The sequence below is a fragment of the Lycium barbarum genome, chromosome 3, assembly GCF_019175385.1.
Source record: "Lycium barbarum isolate Lr01 chromosome 3, ASM1917538v2, whole genome shotgun sequence".
Classification (NCBI taxonomy): Eukaryota; Viridiplantae; Streptophyta; class Magnoliopsida; order Solanales; family Solanaceae; genus Lycium; species Lycium barbarum.
Genome location: NC_083339.1, coordinates 104951288 through 104976293, shown reverse-complemented (window position 1 = coordinate 104976293; position 25006 = coordinate 104951288). Strand labels below are relative to the sequence as shown.

The 25006-nt window shown below is 38.2% G+C and overlaps 1 protein-coding gene and 1 non-coding gene across 2 annotated transcripts; both read right to left on the bottom strand.

Annotated features, from left to right (window-relative positions):
• Positions 1-12096: 12096 nt before the first annotated feature.
• On the bottom strand, positions 12097-14466 carry LOC132631073 (uncharacterized). Its single transcript, XM_060346676.1, has one exon. The coding sequence runs from the start codon at positions 14464-14466 to the stop codon at positions 12097-12099; it is 2370 nt and encodes a 789-aa protein (XP_060202659.1).
• A 9543-nt stretch (positions 14467-24009) lies between these two features.
• LOC132634511 (small nucleolar RNA R71) lies at positions 24010-24116 on the bottom strand. Its single transcript, XR_009580229.1, has one exon. It is a non-coding gene; the product is annotated as a small nucleolar RNA R71 (small nucleolar RNA).
• Between the last annotated feature and the right edge of the window lie 890 nt (positions 24117-25006).

Genomic DNA, 25006 nt, shown 5'->3' with positions numbered 1-25006 from the left:
AAAAAACAAATATCACAAAAACTTTATTCTCTCCTATCCTGGTATGCCATGTCATATTGAAGTTTTAGTTTTAATAATAAATTCATTTAATTCATATCCCTCGTAGTCATTTAATTCGAGAAAATGATTTGTAGCTCACTTACAAAATATTGTTGTTTTTATGTCCTTTTTATGAGATTTTCATTTTACACATAAGAGATCTGAAAAATAAAGCATAAGAAATTTGAAAATGTCATTTTCTTTTATTCAAATTGTAAGAGAGCAAGAGATCTCATTTTCTCATTTAATTCATGTCTTATATCATTTGTTGACTATAAAATTCTCGTCGAGAAAATAATAATCAAGACAGGAAAATATCGTAACAATCGTTATATTTGATTTCAGAATATAAGTGTTTCAATCTCTAGGAATCCTCTGATTCGTCTTTTCAACAATAAATTCAAGGGTTTTTGAGCTTAATCTTGCTTGAATTCAAGGGCTTTTGAGCTTGATCTTGAATCTGGTGGTCTTGATCTTGAACTTTGTCACGACCCAACCAGAGGGCCATGACGGGTACCCGGAGCTAGCCTACCGAGCACCACCTAGTATACTTTTCCCCATCTATCTCGGTGGATCACATGTCTAGCTCTCAACTAACACCACATGAATGAATGTAAATTCTCAAAGTGAACTCATTACGTAATAACCATGAACTTCACCTCATATACATATACATATACGCACAAGCCCACAAGGCTGTAAAAATGATATACCAAATATACATTAGGGAGACCATGAAACTTCTAACTATCCACATATGTCTACGAGCCTCTATCTGGAGTACTAAAAATCATAAGGACGGGACAGGACCCCGCCATGCCCCAAATATATACATAAAAGAAGTATACCAAAAGACTACAACTCCGAAGTAGTGGAGTGCTCATGTATCTCCGCTGAAAAGCTCCTAGGGGTCTGGAGCGTTTCCCTGTCTACTTGCGGGCATGAACGCAGCGTCCACAAAAGAAAGAACATCAGTACAAATAATGTACTAAGTATGTAAGGCATGAATAATGACATAATAAAGAGATAAAGAAACATGAGATAAAGAGATAACCTGTACATATGATTGCCTCTTAAGGCGGATACCATTCATGCTAACCTTTACTTTTAAAACAACATCATAATTATATATAAACTGCCCGACCATATAGGTACGGTGTTATCATCATTAGCCCGCGTTGGGCCTCCCGCGTCCGGGTAATCATCCCACGCCGCCCACTAGTGGTGTCTGGCCGTCCATGTAGGCACGGTGTTATTATCATTATCCATAAGCCACCCACCGTAGTGGTGTCTGTCCGGCTATGTGGGCACGGTGTTATCATATATATATATATATATAACATGCATGAGAGCCCAATTAAAAGCTACTACTCTATCGGAGTGACATAAGGTCGGTGACCTCCGATTTACATTATGGAACAATCATCCTCGCTATATCTCACCTCGAAGAAACAAGTAACATAAGGTTAAATCAACAACAATGAGTGAAAGTAAGAAAAATCCTAAAGTAAGCTCAATAATCTCATAATAGCATCAAACCATAAGCTTTGGAATCTCTAGAATAGAATAATCATCATTATCGTTATCATCATAGAGAACATCATCAACTATATTTTAGGAATCATGAAAGTTATGGGCTTCTAGTGTTTCTAGAAATAGGAATATTGGTAATGTCATGTGGGGGTTCACAATTTATGGAATCATGCCTTTAGAAGGAAAAGGGTTAGCCTTACATACCTTTAAGACTTCTATTTACTTAATGTTCTCCTCCAACATCCGCGAAAACTACATTCAAGAGGATTTACACTAAGGTTAGGTCTTGAAAACCTTCTTAAGCTCAAACTAACATAATTACGAACTAACGAAATTTGGGCAACACTTCCCCTATTTTATCGAATTCCACCATATTGCAAAACAACCCCCAAACAACAATAACAACATCCATAATATCATAATCAAGAAGTTACATTCAAATTAGTCTCAAATTTAACCAAATCCCCTTTTCGAGTTCACATCATAGTCACCTTCTTCACTACAACATTTATAGCTTCTCCACTTTAAGTCTTTTCCTTTCTAAAGGGTATTAAACCTTTACATCAACTCAACCATACAAATAGGGTGAATAACATACCTTGTATTTGAAGAACTTCAACTCAAACAACTTGTTTCAAGGTCAAGTTCACCACAACACTAAGTGAAAGCATGAACATCCAACTTCCATAAATTAACTAGGTTTTCAAGGTTGATCTCTCTTGATTTGATTTGGAATGATTTAGTGTGTTTATCGGTGTTAAGGGGAGCTTAGAGAGACATTAGGGATTGATTTTGGGTAAAAAAAAAATGAGGCCCAAGTCGTGGGAATATCAATTTATAGGCTTAGGGGAAAAATTCCACCGACTCAAATTCTGGAAATTTCGGGCAAAGTACGGGTTACTGTTCATCCCGTACTTCAAAGTACTTGATATTGTTCATCCCGTAATTTGGAGGCAAAAATTTTCAATTTTCTGAAAATTTCGGTAAAGTACGCCCAAAAAGTGCGAGACGTACATTTGTGTACGGGTCGTACTTTCCTCCGTACTTCACAGAAATGCGATCTATCAATTGAATTGGAAAGAAGACTCACTGAACTTCAATTTACATCGGTTATGGATTCCGTAACTCCTCATACTAGGAGATATGCCTCTTTGAAGTTAGACCAAAAAATCCTGTCAAACATTCTGCCAAGTTTTTCCAAATTTTCAACAAACCTAATTTCTTCGATTTGCTTGATACCGAAACCTTTAAATACTTGTCTAACACTTATTAAAAGTCTTCCTTAATCTTTTAGGGGTATCATAGCCTCTTTGTATTCACGTTAGTTTGCTTGCGACAATGCGAAAATTCACGAGGTGTAACAAACTTATACTAGGATTCAAGGGCTTGAAGCTTGATCTTGAATCTTTGTCTTGATCTCTAGAACTTCTAGAGAAATACTTGAGTGCTTGAATGCTTTTAGCTTGTTGGGATATCTGCGACGTTTGATCCACGAGCTCTTTCTGGCTTCTTGTTAGAATTTCTGCCCTTTTTCTGAATTATGAGGCCCCTATTTATAGTTATAGGATGAAGGAGTTGTGATAAGGACGAACTACTTTCGACCAATCAGATTTCAGTTGACATGGCGATATTTGATTGGTCGGAACATGTCACTTGTACACGTGACACATCTTCATTGACTTTTGATTTGGCTAGGCATGCTGCATCATTTTGACACGTGTTATGACCCTATAAGCTTCTTTGTTTGACTTGGCGTGCCACGTCATTTGACACGTGGCACCAAAGTGGGCCTCTAGAATAAGATGATATCTTGGGCTTGGCAAAGTGAGTTCATCATTTATAGCCCGATTAAATGGGCTAGCCCAACGCATTTGGACTTTTTAATTAAATTCATATTTATTAGACTTAAATAATTCACCCAATTATATTAGCCCATAATTTATTTTATTGGTCTAATATATCTTGAATACATTTTTTTGCGCGGATTGCCCTTCTTTTGGGGTGGTCTTTAAATTTTACCCCTCATAATTGCGGTCTTTAAATTATGCCCCTCGTATTGCTGGTCTTTAATTTTTGCCCTTCGAATTGCAATCCTGTGCGTTCACGCAGAAATCATGAGGTTCTGGGTTCGAATCCCCGCTCAAGCATAAATTTTTAAAAAAAATTGCAAGGCAAGGTTTGGGTCGCGTGTATGTCGGACCCGGCATACATACACTTGTTAAGGAATTACCAAAGTTATGCCGGACCCAACATACTCATGCCTTATGGGCAGACTTGGCATAAGTATGCCGGGTCGGGCATAACTTTGGTAATTCCTTACCAAGTTTATGCCGGTGGGGGCATACTTATCGGCAAACTTTTAGTTAAGCCTTAACTAAAAGTCTTTTCCTAGTTATGCCTTATGGGGCAGACTTTTAGTTAAGGCAAGACTAAAAGTATGCCCCATATGGCATAACTAAAAGTATGCCCCATAAGGCGGAACTTTTCCTTAAGGCATAACTAAAAGTTTGCCTTATAAGACAAAGTCTATGTCTTAAGGAAAAGTTATGCCTTATGGGACATACGCCTTAACTAAAAGTCTGCCTCATAAGGCATAACTAGGAAAAAACTTTTAGTTAAGGCTTAACAAAAAGTTTGCCCATAATTATGCCGGACCCGGCATAAACTTGTGAAGGAATTACCAAAGTTATGCCGGACCCGGCATACTTATGCCAAGTCTGCCCATAAGGCATAAGTATGTCGGGTATGACATAACTTTGGTAATTCCTTAACAAGTGTATGTCGGTGGGGCCATAGCGAAATTTAAACTCTGCCTTGCGAATTTTTTTAAAAAATTTTGACTGAGTGGGGATTCGAACCTGGAACCCATGGGTTTTAGCCGAAGGGCAAAATTTAAAGATTTCAAATATGAGGGGCAAAATTTAAAGACCACCCCAAAAGAAGGGCAATTCTGCGAATTGCCCTCTTGAATATAATCCGAATCTCATTTGGATTTCAATCCAATAAAATTTCGTTATCTACAAATGCCCCCTACTTCAAAACTTGTTGAGGTAGGAATATGTCGTTACTCCGAAACAAGATTTTGAAGTATCGAAAATAACTATAATCTGTCGTGAAGATATTTTGCTTGAGTCGGCAGAAAAACCCACCGATTCTTCCATCTCAATTTTAGTCAAATAAGAGCCTACTTAAGGAATCAATTGACCTCTGCTTAATTTATGTGTCCATCGTGAATCAAGCAAGTGTTAGGAATCTTTTAAACATTGCACACCATACAGTTGTTGCTTCTAACAAGGAAACATACAAGTAACTTGCTGCATTGGAACTTTGAGTAGAAAAGATCGGAGCTAATGTTCCCACAATGACTCCTCATGCTCTTTCAATTCTAGTTGATTAAGGACACTGGTAACATCTTTTGTGATAGATTCCCATATTACACGTCGAGATAAAGCTTCCAGAAAACCTCCATTCATTTGTTTACCCGGATTCGGTAACAATTAAATTTGTAAGTGAAGTATAGGATATGTGAATGAATTTTAATCTATTTGGTTGATGTGAAGTGTCAATGAACTTGTTTGTTGCGATATATATATATATATATATATATATATATATAGAAATATATATTAAGAAATATGTTATATTGAATGAATGAGTAAAGCTAAAGAACACCACAAATCCAGATCAATATCAGTGAGAGAGAACTTCAATATATTTGACTATTACCAAGTTGAGATCTGAAAAAGCTAACCCCAAAAAAGGGGAGAATGTCCTATATTTATAGGTATGCCTTATGGGCCTTTAATGCAACACAAAAGCCCTAATGAATAAAGAAACCCTAAAAAAGATAAGATAGGACTGTACGGTCTGACACCCATACGGTTGTCAGTACAAAATGGCAGAACGGTTTCCTGACGCGTGGCAACACCGCAACTGGTTAACCGGACCAATGGACACGCTTTTCTTGTCTTGGGTCAATTGCATCCGGTACGATACCCCGGTGTGAAGAAAAGACCGAACAAGCTCATGCTCATTTGGTCATACCCTTGGCTCCGGGTTCACCTGCCACACATTGACCCGATTTTTACCGTATACATCATTAGCTATATATAGCTCCATATTCTTCAATTGTAGCAATCAAGATCCATCGTCCTCAAGCTTGTTCCAGCCCGTCTTAGACAGGTTTTTTTTTTTTGGTATTTTCTTCTTTATCGTATTTTTTTGGGTACTTGTAGGCAAACAAGGCGATATACAGTTCTCGAGGCATAACGACGATATCCATATCGAGGAAGTATCCAATACGACGAAACATCCAATATCGACAGAGTGTCCTTATCAACATAACATCTTCATCGACGAAATGCTCATATTGACGGAATATCCACTATTGACGGAATGCCCTTATCAACATAATATCCTTATCGATGGAATGCCCATATTGACAGAATATCCATTATCGATGGATTGCCCTTATGGATGGAATGTTCAAATCGACGGAATGCTCTTATCGACGTAATATCCTTATCGATTTGCCCATATTGACGAAGTATCAAGTAGCAAATCAACTGCCCCAAATGTCCATATCGACAGTTTCCCCTTACGATGGAATGTTCATATTGGTGGAACTCCCATATTGATGGAATGTCTTTATCGATGGAGTACCCTTATCAACGGAATATTAAAGAAAAAATCCACGGCGCCAAATTTTTATATCGATGGAACATCAGAGGATAAAAACCACGATGCCAAATATCCATATTGACGGAATATCAAGCAGCAAATCAACGACGCCGAATATCCATATCAACAGAATAGCAAAGGCCAAATTCATGAAAAATCCAGCTTAAGGTGCAAAAGGACTACACTAGTCCACCTTAAGGCATGGAAATTTATAGATCCTCAGCTGGAAGACTATACTTGGCGATCTTTGAAGGCTTATACTTGCCATGTGGTGGATTTGAGATTCTAACTTGAAGACTCATCGGATTTGAAGACTTCAACTTTCAAATATGGTGGATTTGAAACTTCAACTTGAAAAATTGCTATATTTTAAGACTTCAACTTGCAGACATGGTGAATTTAAAACTTCAACTTGAAGACTGGCGGATTTGAAGACTTCAACTTGCAGACATTGTGGATTTGAAACTTCAACTTGAAGACTTGCTATATTTTAAGACTTCAACTTGCAGGCATGGTGGATTTAAAACTACAACTTGAAGACTGTCGGATTTGAAGACTTTAACTTGTAGATGCAGTGGCTTTGGATTTCAACTTGCTGATGACCACTTGCTAAGGGATTACAGTCATCCCATTGGAGAAACCCATTTGGCATGGAGATTTGTCCCTATTGGACCATCAGTATTTGGTGAAGGTCCAAATTTCAACGAAAGGATGCTTGTATATATGATCTGCATGTGCTTGGTTAGGTGGATTTTATTCCATCATACTTCACTCAAACAACTTATAGAGTGATGTATTTTTTTTTAACTCATGAGACTGAGCTTGGAATGATACTATAAGCGGCCTACATACCTCGGCGAACAATATCAAGTCATTCCATAGTTCCAAAAAATGAGTTTTTTTGGTCCTAACTTTTGCCTAGGCCGCCCCTTGCGAGGTTTTCAACCTAACAGACTTTTTGGTCCTAAATTTTTCCTAGGTCGCCTCTTGCGAGGTTTTCAACCAAGCGGACATTTTTTTTGGGCCGTGCACAGTTTATACTCTTGCGGGCCAGGAGTAACATGCAGTTTATGCTCGTACGTCAAGGAGCGTTTGAACTTGAAGATTTAGCTCGAATTTGATGAGCTTCAGGACTTGAAGATTTAGCTCGAATTTGAGGAGCTTTGTGACTTGAGATTTAGCTCAAATTTGAGGAGCTTCGTGATTTGAAGGTTTAGCTCATATTTGAGGAGCTTTGCCATTTCAAGATTTGGCTCGTAATTTGATGAGCTTCGTGACTTGAAGATTTAGCTCAAATTTGAAGAGCTTTGTCACATGCAATTTTGGCTCATGCGTCAAGGAGCATTTTAGCTTGCAGTTTAGGCTCGTGCGATGAGGAGTATTGTAACATACATGGACTCTTCGGTTTCATCTTCAGATTCATACTTTCCCCCCACTATGGAGTTCTTCTATATCTTCATCTTTGCGAGGCTCAGCGTCTGGCAACCATTGATCTCCGCTTGTAGCCATGCTCAATTCCATATCATGTGCACGGGTCACCAACTCCTCAAATGTATTCGTCCTTATTCCATGCAAGATGTAGTGAAGACTCCAATTCATGCCTTAAATGCACATTTCAACGTTAGACTCTTCACTAAGGCGATCTTTGCAGTTGAGGCTCATGCTCCTCCAGCGATTGATGAAGTCAATAACTGGCTCGCCTTCATGTTGGCTGGCTTTTGTTAGTTCAATCATACTAACGATACGCCTTGTGCTATAACAACAATTGAGGAATTCTTGCTCCAGCTGCTCCCAACTATGTATTGAACCAGGTTTGAGATTTGTGTACCAATCAAAAGCATTTTCTTTGAGAGATCGGACGAACTGCTTGACGAGATGATCACCGTAAGTCCCAACATTGTTGCAAGTCTTGACGAAGTGTGCTATATATTGTTTAGGATTTTTGTCTCCATCAAATTGTTGGAATTTAGGAGGTTGATAGCCAGCATGCATCTTCAAGTTATCAATCTTTTGTGTATACAGCTTTACATATGTAAGAGAATATTTGGATGCAGACTCAGATTTATCCTTGATAGTCTCCATGATGAAGTCCTTCAATTTGTCAAGAGAAATGCGACATTCGGTGGAGATTTGGACCTCCTTGATAGTTGTTGCTTATTTGGCGGAAGACTCTCCCTCCTCTTGTGTTTTATGAAGCTTTATAGGTTCTTGATTGGATCATCTCTCCTCCATGCTCTCCATCTGATTTGTCAGCTTAGAAAGTTTAGAATCTTGTTCTTGCACGTGCTTTGTCAAGCCTTAAATTATTTTAGTCAAACTTGCAATTTGTTCTTCTATAATGGAAGCGTCAATCATCATTGCTTGCACGCTCATCATGGAGGACGAAGAATGATAGGGGTCACTACTGAATTAAGCTTGGATTGGGGAGCGTCTTGATAGGAAATTGGTACATATCGAGCATTTAAGACATCATCATCTTCTTGCATGAAGGGGTTGTTGGGCTTGCAATGGGATTCTTGCTAGAGATTAAGTTGAGCAAAATTTCTTTCAAGCACCTCAGCAATATTATTCCCTTCCTCTAGCATGCGGGTAGAGGATATCATTCCTTTTGAAGATGATGCACCAGAAACATGAGTTGGCTTGGACGGTACTTGAAGCACTTGTTGTCCTAGCGTTGTGATTTTGCTTATTTTAATTTGGTCAATAATCTCCATAACAACTGTCAATCCAGTTTTAGAGTCAGCAGTTGCACTAGCATCACATTTGCGGTTGATGTACATTTGAGTCATTTTTATGTTCTTCAACTTTAAAGAAGAGATGAGAGGTAGAGATGGTCCCATTGGGCGTGCCAGAATTTATTGACAATAAAACTCTTGTCGAGAAAATAATAATCAAGACAAAAAAATATCGCAACAATCGTTATATTTGATTTCAAAATATGAGTGTTTCAATCTCTAGAAATCCTCTGATTCGTCTTTTCAACAATAAATTCAAGGGCTTTTGAGCTTGATCTTAAACTTGATGGATTTGATCTTGATTTGTACTTGAATCAAGGGTTTTTGACCTTGATCTTGAATCTAGTGGTCTTGATCTTAAACTTATACTAGGATTCAAGGGCTTGAAGCTTGATCTTGAACTTATACTGGGATTCAAGGGCTTGAAGCTTGATCGTGAATCTTCGTCTTGATCTCTAGAACTTCTAGAGAAATACTTGAGTGCTTGAATGCTTTTAGCTTGTAGGGAAATCTGCGACGTTTGATCCACGAGCTCTCTCTGGCTTCTTGTGAGAATTTCTGCCCCTTTTTTGAATTATGAGGCCCCTATTTATAGTTGTAGGATAGAGGAGTTGTGATAAGGACGAACTCCTTTCGGCCAATCAGATTTCATTTGACATGACGATATTTGATTGGTCGGAACATGTCAGTTGTACACATGACACATCTTCATTGACCTTTGATTTGACTAAGCATGCTGCATCATTTTGACACGTGTCATGACCCTATAGGCTTCTTTGTTTGACTTGGCGTGCCACGTCATTTGACACGTGGCACCAAAGTGAGCTTCTAGAATAAGATGATATCTTGGGCGTGGCAAAGTGGGCTCATCATTTGTAGCCCGATTAAATGGGCTAGCCAACGCATTTGAACTTTTTAACTAAATCCATATTTATTGGACTTAAATAATTCACCCAATTATATTAGCCCATAATTTATTTTATTGGACTAATATATCTTGAATATAATCCGAATCTTATTTGGATTTCAATCCAATAAAATTTCGGTATCTACATCATTAAAATTGACTCGACTAAAACGAATATATAAGAAATGTTTAAATCTAGTTGATTTTTTTTAATCGTGTCAATAAAATATTATGTCAATAAAATATTATATAACTCCTCTAATCATACTGTGTATGTATATATTCATAATGTTTAAAGAGTAAACTAATAGAATTTTGTGTAAAACTATTTTAATTATTAGAATTTATGACGTATACCTTTTAATTTTAAGTAACAATATTCTTTTTCAATTTAAAAGTAAAAATACTCTTCTCACTTACATTATGTTTTTAACTGTCCCTTTAATATTTTAATTTTAATTTTGTCCTAATTAAACAACATCATATAAAATAAAGAAAAAATAATGGGATTAATTAAGGACTTTTTTTCTACTTCGACCTCAAAATCTAAGCACTATACTTTCTCAATTTTTTTGTTCAGTAAGTTTTTTTTTTTTTTTTTTACAAGTTTCTTTTAATCAGATCATTTTCAATGAGTATAAAACATGAATTAAATGAATATGAGTTAAATGAGTTCATCATTAAAAAAGGGACTTTAACCTGACATGAAAATATGCCAGCTAGAGGGGAAATGAAGACTTCTGTAGTTTTTTTTTTTTTTCCTTTTTTCGACAGAAAAGGTATTGAATAATTTTGCTATCCTGAAAAAACATTTATAGGCAATTTCTATAACTTGGATAATCATCCAAGGAATTAACTCAATGGTTAATTAGTTCATGCCCCCAACTCCAAACCACCTCATGAAAATCATGATTATTCGACACAATATTATTCAACTCCTCGCTAGATACCAAAGGATTTTTTTTTGTGGGATTCCACTGTCCAGAAAAGAAAATTGCCCTCATTACTGTTACCACCCAAAAATAATGGGGGGCTTGGGCATACAGGGTTTTCGTACAAAAAAAAATTAAAGCCCTCCTTGCAAGCACATCTTGGAGATTTTTCCAATCTCAAGATACTGGGCAAAAATTCTACGTACAAAATATGGTCATAGGTACTTACCAATCGCTTGAAAGCCTCTCACACTTGGTCGAATATTACCAAGGGATGAGAATACTGTCAAGTAGGTGCCATCTGGAACCTTTCCACTGGTAATCACGTTAATTTCTGGCACGATCATTGGGTTGAAGTGCTGTAAAAGTTAGGAACTTGATTTCTGGGCCTGTGCTTCAACATGAACTGGAAGCCCCGATCGTCACCTATCGCAAAAACAACTGTTGGGATTTTTAATCCATTTCAATCACTCTTCCTGACACAATTTTGAAAAAAGATAAGCTCAGTTTACCTTCCACAATATTCTCGGACCTATGATAAAATTGGTTGGTCCTTAACAACTAATGGATCCTTTTCAGTTCAATCTTGCTATACAGATCTTAGTGGGCACACACAATTAATTTATTTGGCTGGAGTTGGAAATTACACCTTCCCCCAAAATTAAGACCTTTTCTACGGTTGTACGGGCATAATAGGCAACGGACTGCTGCTCATTTGAACATATGTGTATAGTCTCTTCTCCCATGTGTGCTTCGTGTGACTCTTCATGTGAGGAAACGTTACCATTTATTCCTACAATGTCCAGAGGCGGATCCAGGATTTTAACTTTAGGGGTTCAAGATTTAAAATTTTAGGACAGGCCTCAAGGTACCATACAATAATAACCTAACCAAACAAAGAACATTGATATTCAAAAATTTTAAAAGTAACAATCCACCTTACACTCAAAACCATAGAAATACTTTTCAAACTCTCTCACCCCGCTATACCCAAAAATTTACATTTCAATACTGTAGACATTGAAACAGTTAAGTACTGGATACAAGCAAATAATTCTATACTTTAGTTTAAATAAAGTGGTTTGAGATATTCTCTAAAACGCATAAATCTCATTAAGTTTTATTCAGTTGTTTCCTTACTTTTCAGGTGTACAAGTGTTATAGTGAAAGCACGAAAAAGTAAAATATTTGTTGAAGAGCCAGGTTAAATCAAATCATATGACCACTATCAACATGCAAAAGAGATACATATATTTAGTAAATATCACCATTACAATTGTCCCCGACGACTTGTCATGTTTTGAAAACGATCAATGATCGCATCATTTGGTACACTTTCAAATACTTCATCTTCTATATAACAAACTAAACAATCATTAAGAAATTGATCACCAATTCTGCTTCGCAAGTCATTTTTGATGTATTTCATTGAAGAAAAAGCTCTTTCTACTGTTGCAGTAGCCACAGGCAATATCAAGCTTAACTTCACAAGCAAATAAACAAGTCTCCAAGTCTTGTGCAGATTTGTTTCAACTAATGTTTCTGAAAGATCTCGAATTCCTTTCAAATTAGAGAAATCACTATCTTCTCTCACAAAGAGAATATAGTTGTCAAGCTCGTAACTGAGATCTTCAAGCTTGGAAACACTAAACTCATCACGATAAAGTGTACCAAGTTTCATAATTTTGTCTTTATCATAATTTGCAAAAGAATTATCCGGACTCAAACTAGCCATACCTAAAAGCAAATCACTATTCACTGCATCAAAACGACTATTAAGCTCCGCAAGTTGCAAATCAATAACAGCATTAAAGACTTCTACATGCAAATGATGAGAATATGTGACACTTGAACTCTTGCGCTTTGACTTTCCAATATGATAGTTCTTATCCATTTCAGGAATTAGAATATCATGCTTCACACAAAATGAAGAGACATCTTCAATCAAAGATTCCCATTTAGACTCTCTCATCGATTGCAGTTGCCTCTTGGCAAAACCAACAAGCTTCATAGCATTCACAATATCTTGATATTTTCTTTGCAAAGTCATATTCAAATCATTTGTAATTGCCAACACTTTCAACATCATTTTCAACATATGCACAAACTCAAAAGATCTTATATCATTCACTAGACTTTTTGCCATGGATCTCTCTAGATAAGTTGTACCCTCACGTGCAATTACTTCAAGCACATGAACAATTGATGAGAATAATGCAATAAAATTATGCACTGTTTTAAAGTGAGATCCCCAACGGGTGTCACCGGGCCTTTGAAGCCCAAGTTCTTGATTTAGTCCACTTCCCGTATAAACTTCACCAAGCACTAGTAATTCCTCTAGTTTTTTTGCTTGATCTTCTCGAAGAATCTCCCTGCGCTTAAAAGAACCTCCAACAATATTCAAGACATTAGCAAAAATATCAAAAAATTGATCTACATCATAGTGCTTCTTTGCAACAGCTACAAGAGTCAATTGCAACTGATGAGCAAAGCAATGTATGCAATAAGCTGAAGGAGTGTCTTCCAAAACTAGAGTTTTAAGACCATTGATTTTTCCTTGCATGTTACTAGCTCCATCATAACCTTGTCCCCGTATTTGAGATGGACTTAATGAATGCTCTAAAAGCAAAGAATAGATAGCATCTTTCAATGCTATTGCACTTGTATCTTTAACATGAACAACACTAAGGAATCGTTCAATAAGTGTGCCTTCTTTGTTGACATATCTAAGAACAAGAGCCATTTGTTCCTTATGAGAAACATCCTTAGATTCATCAACCAATATGCCAAAGTAATCTCCATTTAAATCTTCAATAATTGCTTTCAATGTTTCTTTTGCACAAGCATTCACGATCTCCTTTTGGATACTTGGAGCAATCATCATGTTATTTTGTGGAGCATTTTCTAGTACAACTTTGTTCACTTCATCATGCCTATTTGCATACCATTTTAAAAGTTCTAGAAAATTTCCCCTTTTTGTAGAAGTTTCACCTTCATCGTGGCCCCGGAAAGGCATTCCTTGTTTCAAAAGAAATCTTGTCACATCAACTGAAGCATTCAACCGAACTTGATAATTATTTTTATCTTTCTCATTATGCTTGTCAAAAGAAGTTACAATCGATTGTTCTTGATTCTTTAAGTCTCTCATCCTCTTGAAACACCGATTGTGAAGACTATTCACATCACCAATATATCTATTAAGCCTTTCTATACCTTTATTCCAAGCTCTAAAACCATGTTTTGTAAAAGAATCTCCAACTCTTCCATGTTCATTTTTAAACAAGTAGCAACATAAACAAAAGCCCGCATCAAGTTTAACACTATATTCTAACCATTCAGAATATGAAGTACCAAACCAGTCAGGATTAAATTGACGCATGAGTCCACCAAATTCTCTCTTTGGGAATATATGATCACGAGGTTGGCATGGTCCTTTTTGAATATAATGTCTCCTTATTCGGTCACGTTCATTATAAGAATATTGTGAGATTTGCTTTCTTTCACCAGGATCAGGTTTAGGAAGATTCAAATCCAACACTTTATCTTTGTCATGAACAACTGGACACGAAGAAGAATTTGGCACAGGAGAACTTAAACCAGAACTTGAAGGAGTTTGAATAACCTGGTAAAATCTCTTCATTATAGCGACTCTCGCTAAAAGAATCCTAAAATCACAAAACAAAAATCACTTCACATTGCATATATTAAATTTAATTTAATTAAACCAAGTATTAGTGGGTGGTGTACTTGAATTCTCTTTTTCCATTTTCTGGTTCTGGTTGTGAGATTAACCCAAAAAATATTTGATTAACTAACCCCAAAAAGCTGCATTCTCAAAAAGAAAAAAAAATATTATCCCAAATAGAATGCCTAAAAGCTTATAGTGTTGCATATGTTTTCAAAATTTATCCCATAAATGAACAATATTGCAGTACAATAAGAAATGAAAAGACATTAATAATAGATTTTGAGCTTTTAGGAGCATACCAGTAAATCAAAGAAGAGTTTGCTTGAAGCTTCTGACTTGGAACCAAGCTGAAAGAAGAGAAGACACACTTGTTTCAGTTGTTTGATTTTTTGATGTGGAGATTATAAAATTCAAGAAGCACTGTAAAAAAATATTGATTTGTTGGAACCCTAACTTTTGTACTGATGTTGAAAAGCCTTCTCAAAAGTGAGAAGTTTTTTGTTTCTTTAAAGAATGTGAAAATCAAGAAAACAGAAAAGAACATCCAGGTTCTTTTATGAGTATTTGAAAAGGAGAAAAAAAATCTCCTATAAGAAAATGAAGTACAAAAAAAAGGAATAAAAAGTATGAAGTGGGTCCTATTATTTTAAGAGCATACACGTGCCTATTAAATGGAAAAGGACAATATAAGTCCTGCATCAAAGAAAGCATATTTGATATAAAAAACGTGGTCAAAGAGAATCGAACTTGGATCTCCAAGCATGGATAAGCCTTATAGTGAACTGCCCAACCACTGAACCCCCAGCCTCTTTTAGTTTGGGGTTCAACACTAAATGTATATGTATATTTCGGATATTTAACACAGTATATTTACGATTTACGTCAAAAGTTTGGGGTTCAATTGAACCCCACTCAAACACATTACATCCGCCCCTGACAATGTCCCCGTGCCACTCAACTTTAGAACCAATGTGGAATATCCAACACTACCATCTCGTCTCTTCTTACCCCAACACCACAACCAATTGACCGGATAGCTAAGTTCATTCACCGAACCACGACCAATCTTAACTCCTCAGTCCCCCTCTCTTATGGTTGTTTACTCTTAAAATGGATAACAATTGAATTTGTATGCGGTGCTAAGAATATGTGGTTTAATTCAACACGACATTAGATTATACGACAAACAAATTAGTAAAATGAAATATATAGATCTGACCGCGATGAATGCTGACCGGCCTCGGGTACTGAGAACCGAGGTCAATCCTTTATGACCAGATATTGAACAGTGAGTAACAATGGGAAACTTAGAAAAGATGAATGAACTTTGATGATTATATTGCCTACTTAGTACACGGTATATCTCTATGATAGGGAAAAACTGACTGAAAATAAATGGGGCCTCCTCTTTATATAGTAGAGGAGTCCTAACCCTAGTATAATTCTAAAAAAAGAACAGAATCTGCTGATAGCTGTTTAACGTAATCGGTGCCGAAATATCCGGTTGATGGCGGATATTTCGGTCTTCTGGTCATGGTGCCTAACCGCCTTCTGATTTCGCTTTAACGCCTCGTTCCAAGTCGAGCTTCAATACCGGGTCTGATAAGGTCTGTCTAATCTTGACCGACCATAACTTGAATGCCGGGAAACCGAGGATATCTATATCCTCGGTTTTACCAGTATACAATGGTCTTTGGCATATATGGATAACCCGAAATAAAAAAACTATTTGATAATTATTGTTATAGCCCGTATATTGCACGTTTGGAAATTCTAAAGTCGCCGTGGAAAGTTGAGGACGAGACTATCTTCAAAAAGGGTTGTAATGTGCAAGTTGGTTATAAATATTATTCATGAATATTATTGCATGGAAATGTTGAGAAGGGTTGAGGGTGAAAATGGAAATTCGTAAAAATGGTTTATGGAAATATTGCGGAAAGAATAAGGGCAAAAGGAGAAAATCCGCAAAACGATCAATGGAAATAATGTGGGAACTTAGGGGCAACATGGTAATTTCACAAGGCATGCATAAAAGGCCACATTGGCCGAAAATGGAAGGGAAATTGTGCATGTGGTCAAAGCTTGCAAGGCAAGAATAATTAAGTCATCTTTTTTAAAAAAAAATTCAAGAAAGCTCTAGAAAAAAAAAATGGAAAAAGAAGAGAAAACTCTAGAGAGGGGCATGTGCCCCTCACATGCCTCTATAATTATATATATATATATATATATATATATATATATATATATATATATATATATATATATATATATATATATATATATATATATATATATACATGTAAGTCTTGAAAGAACAAGACAATCCATCATTTTAAGTTCTAGAAAATTCAAGAGAAAAGGGAGAGAAACGGCCAAGAGGGGCTGGCCGAACCAGCCCCTAGTTGTGATCATGGAGAAATTATTTTCTTCATGCTTTTATACTAATTGGATGATGCTTTTTAACATGGTGGAGTTGTTGGAGCAAGTAGAGCACTCATTCTTGCAAAAATATGGCTTAGCCGAGAAGTGGAAGAAGATGAATGGAAAGGTATGGTTCAATCCTCTCTTGCATGTTTTATAGATGTTTGGACGTGCTATAGTGTATGAAAATGGATGGTATTCATGAAAATATGGAGATTGAAGTGTGGCCGTGTGTGTATATGTGTTGGCCGTGTGTGTGTTGTTGTGTAGGAGGGGAGAGTTAAGTGAATTTAGCATGTTTATGTGTTGTTGTAATGTGTAGAAAATAAATGAAATCCATGAGACTATGTGTGTAGATGTTGGGTCGTGACTAAGGGCGGATTGGTGTGTAATGAATGAGCTAATGTTGTCTAGCATGTTGGTTGTCGCCGTTGTGAATTTTATGATGGAAAATGAAGTTTTAATAATCCAAGTTAAGATTATAATCGTATGGGCCGAATTGGAAGGAAATGTAGTTTTGATATGGTTTCTTGAATTTATGAAAAGAAGTTATAAATGTATGTATGTGTGAACTTGGAAGGAAAAAATGTGTGGTGTTGTTCTCGGGTTTGGAGATGAATTCGGGTATATTGAAGTGTTGGTTGGGTTGTTTGAAATATTGTGTGAATTGTTTAAAGGGTTTTGAATATTGTTTTGAATGGTTTCGGATTGGTGATTGAATGTATGAACGTTGATGTTGGTTTGAATGTAAGTAGTTCAATTGAATAAGAGTTATGTTGTTGAATTGTGTAGGAGCGCTTAATGTTAGAATGTTTGTTGTCGTTGCTCTTGATATTGTGGCCGGGTTAAATTCCCGGATTGTTGTTGTTGTTGATTTGGAGCCGAGCCATATTCTCGGGGTTGGTATGTTTACAGGGGAGGTGCTGCCGAAATTCCGGCAGGATATAAGTGAATGTGTTTGAAGGGTTAAAGCAAGTATTTGATAATGAAACTGATGAATGGACGAACTCTCTTGCATGTAGACAAACAAGTTGGAGGCACAAGCGTAACTAGTTGGTCGCGGCGCAGGTATGTAAAGCTTACCCTTTCTTTCTTTGGCATGTCCTAGAGCCACATAAGGTATGATATAATATGCGCTTTGGGGAAATTCTACTCTAGAATTCTGAGTTTTGTCCCTAAAGAGTTCCGTATGCGTAAATGTTCAAAGTTTTGTTTGATATGTTTTTGAACGGCATTTGAAAGACAATTGGTATGATTAACATTTTGATTTCCAAATGATAATACGTTTAACTATTCCATTGAGTCTTTAATGTATTTTAATATGTACATATGATTCTAAAAGTTATATTTGATTTGATCCTTACGATATCCGGAAGAGATTTGTTCTGAAGTTCTATTTAATATGTTTCTGAGTCTGCCTATGATTCTGATTCACCTCTGAAATAAGTCTGTCTGATATGAATGAGTTGTTATACGATTGGGTAACGAGATAAGTATAAAGAGTTTTGTTTCTGAAAGAGTTATGTGAGTCTTAATGTCCCTAACCTTCGAAAAAGATCTCAGATTTGCTTTAAAACGCTTATAGAACGTTCTGTACTTCAAACGTTGGTAACTTTCTCATACGACGTCGGATTGACCTGAAACTTGTTTCTGAGCCTTCAGATGTCAGTAAATGTACGTACCTATCGAGTCTTGAATTGTGTGCATATGGTTTCGTACTACTCTGTTCGTGCAAGTCTCTGTATGTCTGTTCACTGAGTCCCGGGCCAGGACATGTTCTCGTGCGTACTCCACTGCATTATTCACCGAGACCCACCAGTAGAGGGCCGGGACACGTTATATGATGATGGCGCCAGATCCGGATCGGATCCCCTCTACCGAGTCCCTTACTGAAGGGTCGGGACACGTTATCCACCGAGTCCCTCACTGGCGGGCCGGGACATGTTACATGCATACATGACATTTGATGTGATATACATGGTTCTATTCACCGAGTCCCTCACCGAGGGCCGGGACACGTTATGCATATGTGATATACGATGATGATGTACATGATTCTATTCACCGCGCCCCTCACTGAGGGCCGGGGCACGTTATATGTTTATATGATATATGATTTACCGCGTCCCTCACGGGAGGGCCGGGGCACGTTATATGCATATGTGATACATGATTTTGACATGCATGATCTGTGTTTGGAAAGTCAGCGTTTGGACAGTCTGTACGTTCTGTATCCCTTCTGACATATGACATTATCTGTATTTGGAAAGTAATCAATTTGGTATCCTGTACTTTCTGTACTCCTTCTGACAGATGACATTGGTATACATGATTTGTGTTTGGAAAATAAGAATTTTGGTACTCTGGGCAACGTACTTACTTTCGTACTGTCTGTTCCGTTATGGTTCTGTTTTCTGTATTCCATGCTTTACATACTCAGTACATATTCCGTACTGACCCTCTTTCTTCGGGGGCTGCGTCTCATGCCGCGCAGGTACCCACAGGTTGATAGATGAAGTAGCCGAAGATGATCCAGTGGATTGGCGGGCTCCATTCCCTCCAGGAGTGCTGCCGAGTCAGAGTATGTATGCTGTGATGTCTGATCAGTATTAGAGACTTTGCAGACAGCGTCGTGGGTAACGGTTGTCAGTCTGTAAGCGGCTCCATCAGCCGATACGTCATTTTGTGTTATGTAGTCAGTTTGACATAATTACAGATTTGTTAAATTTTGGAAATAGTAAGAAGAAACTTTTGAAAGCTCAACATGTATTTTATTTGTAATTGGTTTTCAGAATTCTAAGAAAATAGGTGTGCATTCAGAGTCTGCGGGTTCGCTCGGCTCTGTATGTGGGGTTGAGTGCCCATCACACCCTAATAAGGTTAGGGTGTGACAATTATCATGTCACCCTAAAGCCTTTTCATTTTGTTTAATTCAACAAGATTCCAAATTTTGATACCTAGCCAAAACACCTCGTCTGCTCCCGAGGAGAATCCTGGGGTCGTCTAGTCGATGTCACATGCTGTTGCTCACTGTATCGACTTGGGGGTTATTTTTTGCTCTAAGTCTAGGGTCGTAAAGTTGGGCTTTTTTCTTTTCCCTTTTGCTGAACTGATGTACCCTGTAAAATCAGGATTTTGCCTCATGGAGTAAATTAATAGAACTTTGTTGATCGGTTTCATACCGGGTTTTACCGAGCGTATTCAACTTGCTTCTCTTTCTTAAACTTGCGTTCTTGTTTATGCTTCTGAGATATCGAATCTATCGTTATCTCGCTTTGTTGTACATAAAAAATCGAAACGTCTTGGTATCGACCGCCACGTTTGTCTACTCTTTACTTCGTATTCGACCTTGATCGGTTCGGACCCGCATCCTTTGTGGTCGAATGGGAGCCTCATCCGATCATAGTTGTGTAAATGCCAATTCCCGATCTTGGCCGCTTCGAAGTCCCAGTTGTAGGGCTTTTTATCCAAAAAGAATTTAAGTAACTTATATGATGACCGAAGCCAGCAGTGGCTTGGACCGTTTATATATGCCTCGATGACCTGGAGGGGTGGTCCGGTTCCTTCTCCTGTACGTTTCCTATGGATGGATAAGATCAAAGTCCCATCTGTCACGTCGCTCTGACATCAGCCTCGTGTCAAGTCCTGATTGGAGGAGAAGACGGTTAAGGAATGCAAACCGTCTCGACCCCACTCTATAAAAGCAAACTTTTTCCTTTCACCTTTTCAGATTTCACCAAATTTTTTTTTACCCTCGTGCACTTGAATACACAAATCTTCATACCCATATATTCATACCTTCAAATCTTCATCACCTGTTCTTCATTAAATCTTCAAACCTTGTTATTCTTAGAATAATGACCATGTCTTCCAAAACTAATGCCGGCTAGACATCCTTGGCTCCGAAATCAGAACCGGCATTGTTGGATTTTATCCCATCCGATTACATAATGTCCAAGGATTTCAAAGTCGAGAAACCTTCCCAGCAGGGGGATCGGGGCGCTGATATATCGGATTATCTATGCACGATTCCCCCGAATAAACTCAAGCGGGTTAAAGAAGACTGCGGTTGGAAAGATTTGGAGGTCGTTATTCCCGATCAAACGGAAGCCATAACGACCTATGTGGAGGGGTATCTGAGTGTTTATACTTACCCCTTCACATTTAATCCACTTGACCCGAATATTGTGGACTTTTGCAAGAAGTACGAGGTATGCCTCAGTCAGATCCATCCCTCGTTTTGGAGGATCGTGGTTCTCCTCCGTTATTTTGCAACGAATGTAGATGAACCTTTCACGGTTGGTCACTTTCTCCGGTTGTATAGTCCTCGAGTATTTCGGGGAAGCATGATTAAACTCACGAAACGAGCGAAGAAAGCTCCCTTTTCTAGCCTTGATGAAGATAGGGACAGAGGTTGGCAGGGAAGGTTTGTCCGAGTCAAGAACGAGGATTTAATTCCTACCGACAAGATACCGTTCCCTGAGAAATAGAACCCAACTCGTAAGTGGCCTTCATTTCAAATACCCCGGTTGTATCTCTGATATTTGATTTATAGTAATTCCCTAATTTTGTTCATGTGCATGTAGCAATCTCTCGAACCCTTGGCGCGGTTGCTAATGTGGAGGGATGGATTGGGAATATTTGTTCTCAGCTCACCTACGCCGATCGCAACTAACGTGCGCTATCCCGGTCCAGGTGGGAGGCCGATAATCATGGTGAGTTCTTTATTGTGATGCTGTCCCGTCGCGTTATGCCACGATTGGTACGCTTATTCCACCCTTTTTCCTTTTGCAGGTCTTTCAAAGGCCACCAAAATCTGAGGGCTAGATGATGAAGAGGCCTCGGATGACAAGGCAAACATCAAGTCTCCCGGCCAGGGACGTTCTTCCAAACTCCCTACTCAGCATCAAACCGGGGGCGAGGCCGTTGAGGGAGGCAAGGTCGAGAAGAAGAGAAAGCGATCCTCCAGATATTCTCGCGCCCCTTCCGAGGTCAGCAAAAGATCGAGGCTTACCAGCGAGGAGCCTTCTACAAGAGATACCCGGGCACGAGTTCTGGATGCTGATGTGCCGTGAATTTTGGCACATTTTATGTCTTTTTCACTAGAAGTGTTGCTTGTTTTTAAGTGTTTTTACATCGTTTCTTATGTTATTTTGGTGTTTTATAGGGTTGGTTAACTAAGGAACGGAAATGATAAGAAATGTTGAAAAACGAACAACTTGGAGCAAAAGGACGGTTCGTAACTCGAGTTACGGACCGTAATGTGATCCGTACCCAGAGAGGAAGATCCAGATACGTGCCGCTATAAAGGACGGTCCGTAACTCATGTTACGGGTCGTAACGTGTACCGTAATATGAAGGAAATTTCCAATAAGAAGCCTAAGTAGTGTCACATGTTACGCCCAGAAGGACGGTCAGTAACGCAGGTTACGGGGCGTAACGCATTGGCCACTGAACACTGAAGCCATGATCCGCTGGAAGATACGGTCTGTAACCTGTGTTACGGTCCGTCGCAAGAAGCCGTAACGGTTAACCTATATCAAGATGGAACCGAAGGACGGACCGTAACCTGTGTTACGGTCCGTAACAATGCCACGAAAGGGTGTTTTTGTCCAGAACTTTGCCGCGATTTTTGGCCCTATAAATACTTAAAGTTAGGTTTTTCACATTGATTCTGATCTTTTGGGAGCATTAACTTTAAGCCTTGGATATTTGTAAAGTGGTTGGAGCATTTAAAGCACCAACTTCACCCTCATTCCACATTGTATTAGCATTGTAAGTACATTATGTTAACTTTTAAGCTTTCTTTGTTAACCAAAATAATGAGTAGCTAATTTTAATTTTAAGGTTATGGACCCCATGATGGGTATTATGTGAATGGGTTTCTACTATTGATATATGCATAATGGCTGTTGATATTTATTCTATCTTTGTGCGTTAGCGTTGGGTAATGATTGCAAGCATTCGCCTAAGCCATTATACTAACGTTTCTTAGGAAAGAGAGTTAGTATTGGTATGATTGAATAACAATGACTCGGGGCATTAACCCTCGTTTAATAGACTAACTTAGGGATAAGAACAAGTCTAATTGGCATTATTGGTCGCTCTTCGAGTCAACTCTTTCACATTTGGAAAAATCATGAAGAGAAAATACGGCCTAACTGTTGGGAAACATTTGGAAGTCCTTAAGAGATCAAGTGCATACTATTAGAACAACCATTAGAAGTATATCACATTGAAACCTGAAGCATAATATCTAATTAAATTGGGGAACACAAACTTAGTCTCTCTCTCGCATTAAGTACAATTCAAGTCAAAGTCTTCAATTACATTACACAACAAATATTTCAAACTATTCGGAATAGGATTAAAGCCTTTAAAGACTAGTATCGCATACAATTAGTACCCTTTTCTCTCCATATTCCCTGTGGGATTCGACCCTAACCTTGTTTGGGTTATTATATTTGACAACGATCACTTTACGCCACTCATAGGTGTAATTTGAGCGTATCAAATTTTGGCGCCGCTGCCAGGGAATACGGTTTTGAAATTACTGATTGTTGTGTACTCTTCTTTAAAACTTTTTCTATTCCATCACACCTTGTTTGCTGTTGTGTTGAACCAGGTGAACATGGCAGGAAGACAAAATCGAAATCAAGGAAACCAAGGTGGACTCCAAGTGAACCCACCTGCACCAGAAGAGGACGAAGATGAGAATATATTTGCGGAATTCATTAATGAAGCTGATTATGGTTCTGCTGTGGTCCCTCCTAGGACTGGAAATGCTACTTTCAAAATTGATAGTTCTATCTATCAGTTGCTGAAACTTGAAGGTTATTTCCGAAATTCTTCGGAGGATTGTCCACTCCGACATTTGAAGAACTTCCTGCACGTATGTGCTCAACAATCTCAAGGTGTTGTTTCTGCTGATGCACTTCGGTTACGGGTCTTCAAATATTCGTTGGCTGGCCAAGCAAGAGAATGTATGAAAACCTTCTCAGCAATTCTATTCATACCTGGAGCGAGCTAGCCAATACATTTCTGAAGAAGTGATTCCCACCGAGGAAAAAGGCTGAGCTTTGAGATAAGATCTTTGAGTTCAAACAACTCTCGGGGGAACAATTATATTCGGCATGGGAGCGGTTCAAGTACTATCTAGCTCAATCTCCAACTCACGGGTTTCCGAATGCTATTCTCATCGAGAAATTCTACAAGGGCTTAAATACAATGAATCAGATTGCTGTCAATACTACCGCGGGAGGATGCTTCATGGACAAGTCATTTATCAACATCAGCCGTTTGCTTGATAAACTCACCACCCACAATCAAGCTTGGCATTCAACTGATAGTGAGAGTCTCTCTTATGGTAGTCCATCACTAGCTGCTGTTGCAAAAGAAAACCATGAGAGAGATCATGCCATTGCTCAATTGCAAACCACGGTGGATCTATTATCAAAGAAGTTGGAAGAAAATGATGCACAAGGGGTAAATGTTGTTGAGGAGTTACCACCTCATCCACAGGGGATGTATCAAGTCCCTGAGGGGATGTACTAAGATGGGCAACAACATTATGAAGATGCTAATTATGTCAACAACTCTCAAGGGGGTTATCAAAGGCAAAAATATCAAGGTCCAGGCCATCGCCCATGGCAAAAGCCTCAACACCAATTACAAGGGAACAATTATAGCAGAAATGACCAAGAAAATCCAAATCAAGGGAATTACAATAACAATAATTACGGCAACAAGAGCTCTAACCCCTACATTCCACTAAGGGGGCAAACATCAAGTTCCAAACAGTGGAGAGACAATTCAGCTAGCAATGCTGCTAATGATTCTGCGGAGCTGAAAAGTATGATGCAGAAAATGCTAATGAATCAAGACAGAACTGAAAGTACAATAACGGGAATGTCTCAGGTTCAACTATCTCATTCAGTTGCCATTCAAAAGCTTGAATCGCAATTCAGAGACCTTTCCAGAGAAGTGTATACTCCTCAACGTGGACAACTACCAAGTGATACAGTTCCAAATCCGAAAGGTAGTGGGGTAAACTCTGTGGAGCATGTAGTTG

Excerpts from the sequence above, each read along its gene's own strand:
- LOC132631073 (XM_060346676.1), bottom strand. The coding sequence starts at position 14,466 with ATGAAGAGATTTTACCAGGTTATTCAAACTCCTTCAAGTTCTGGTTTA.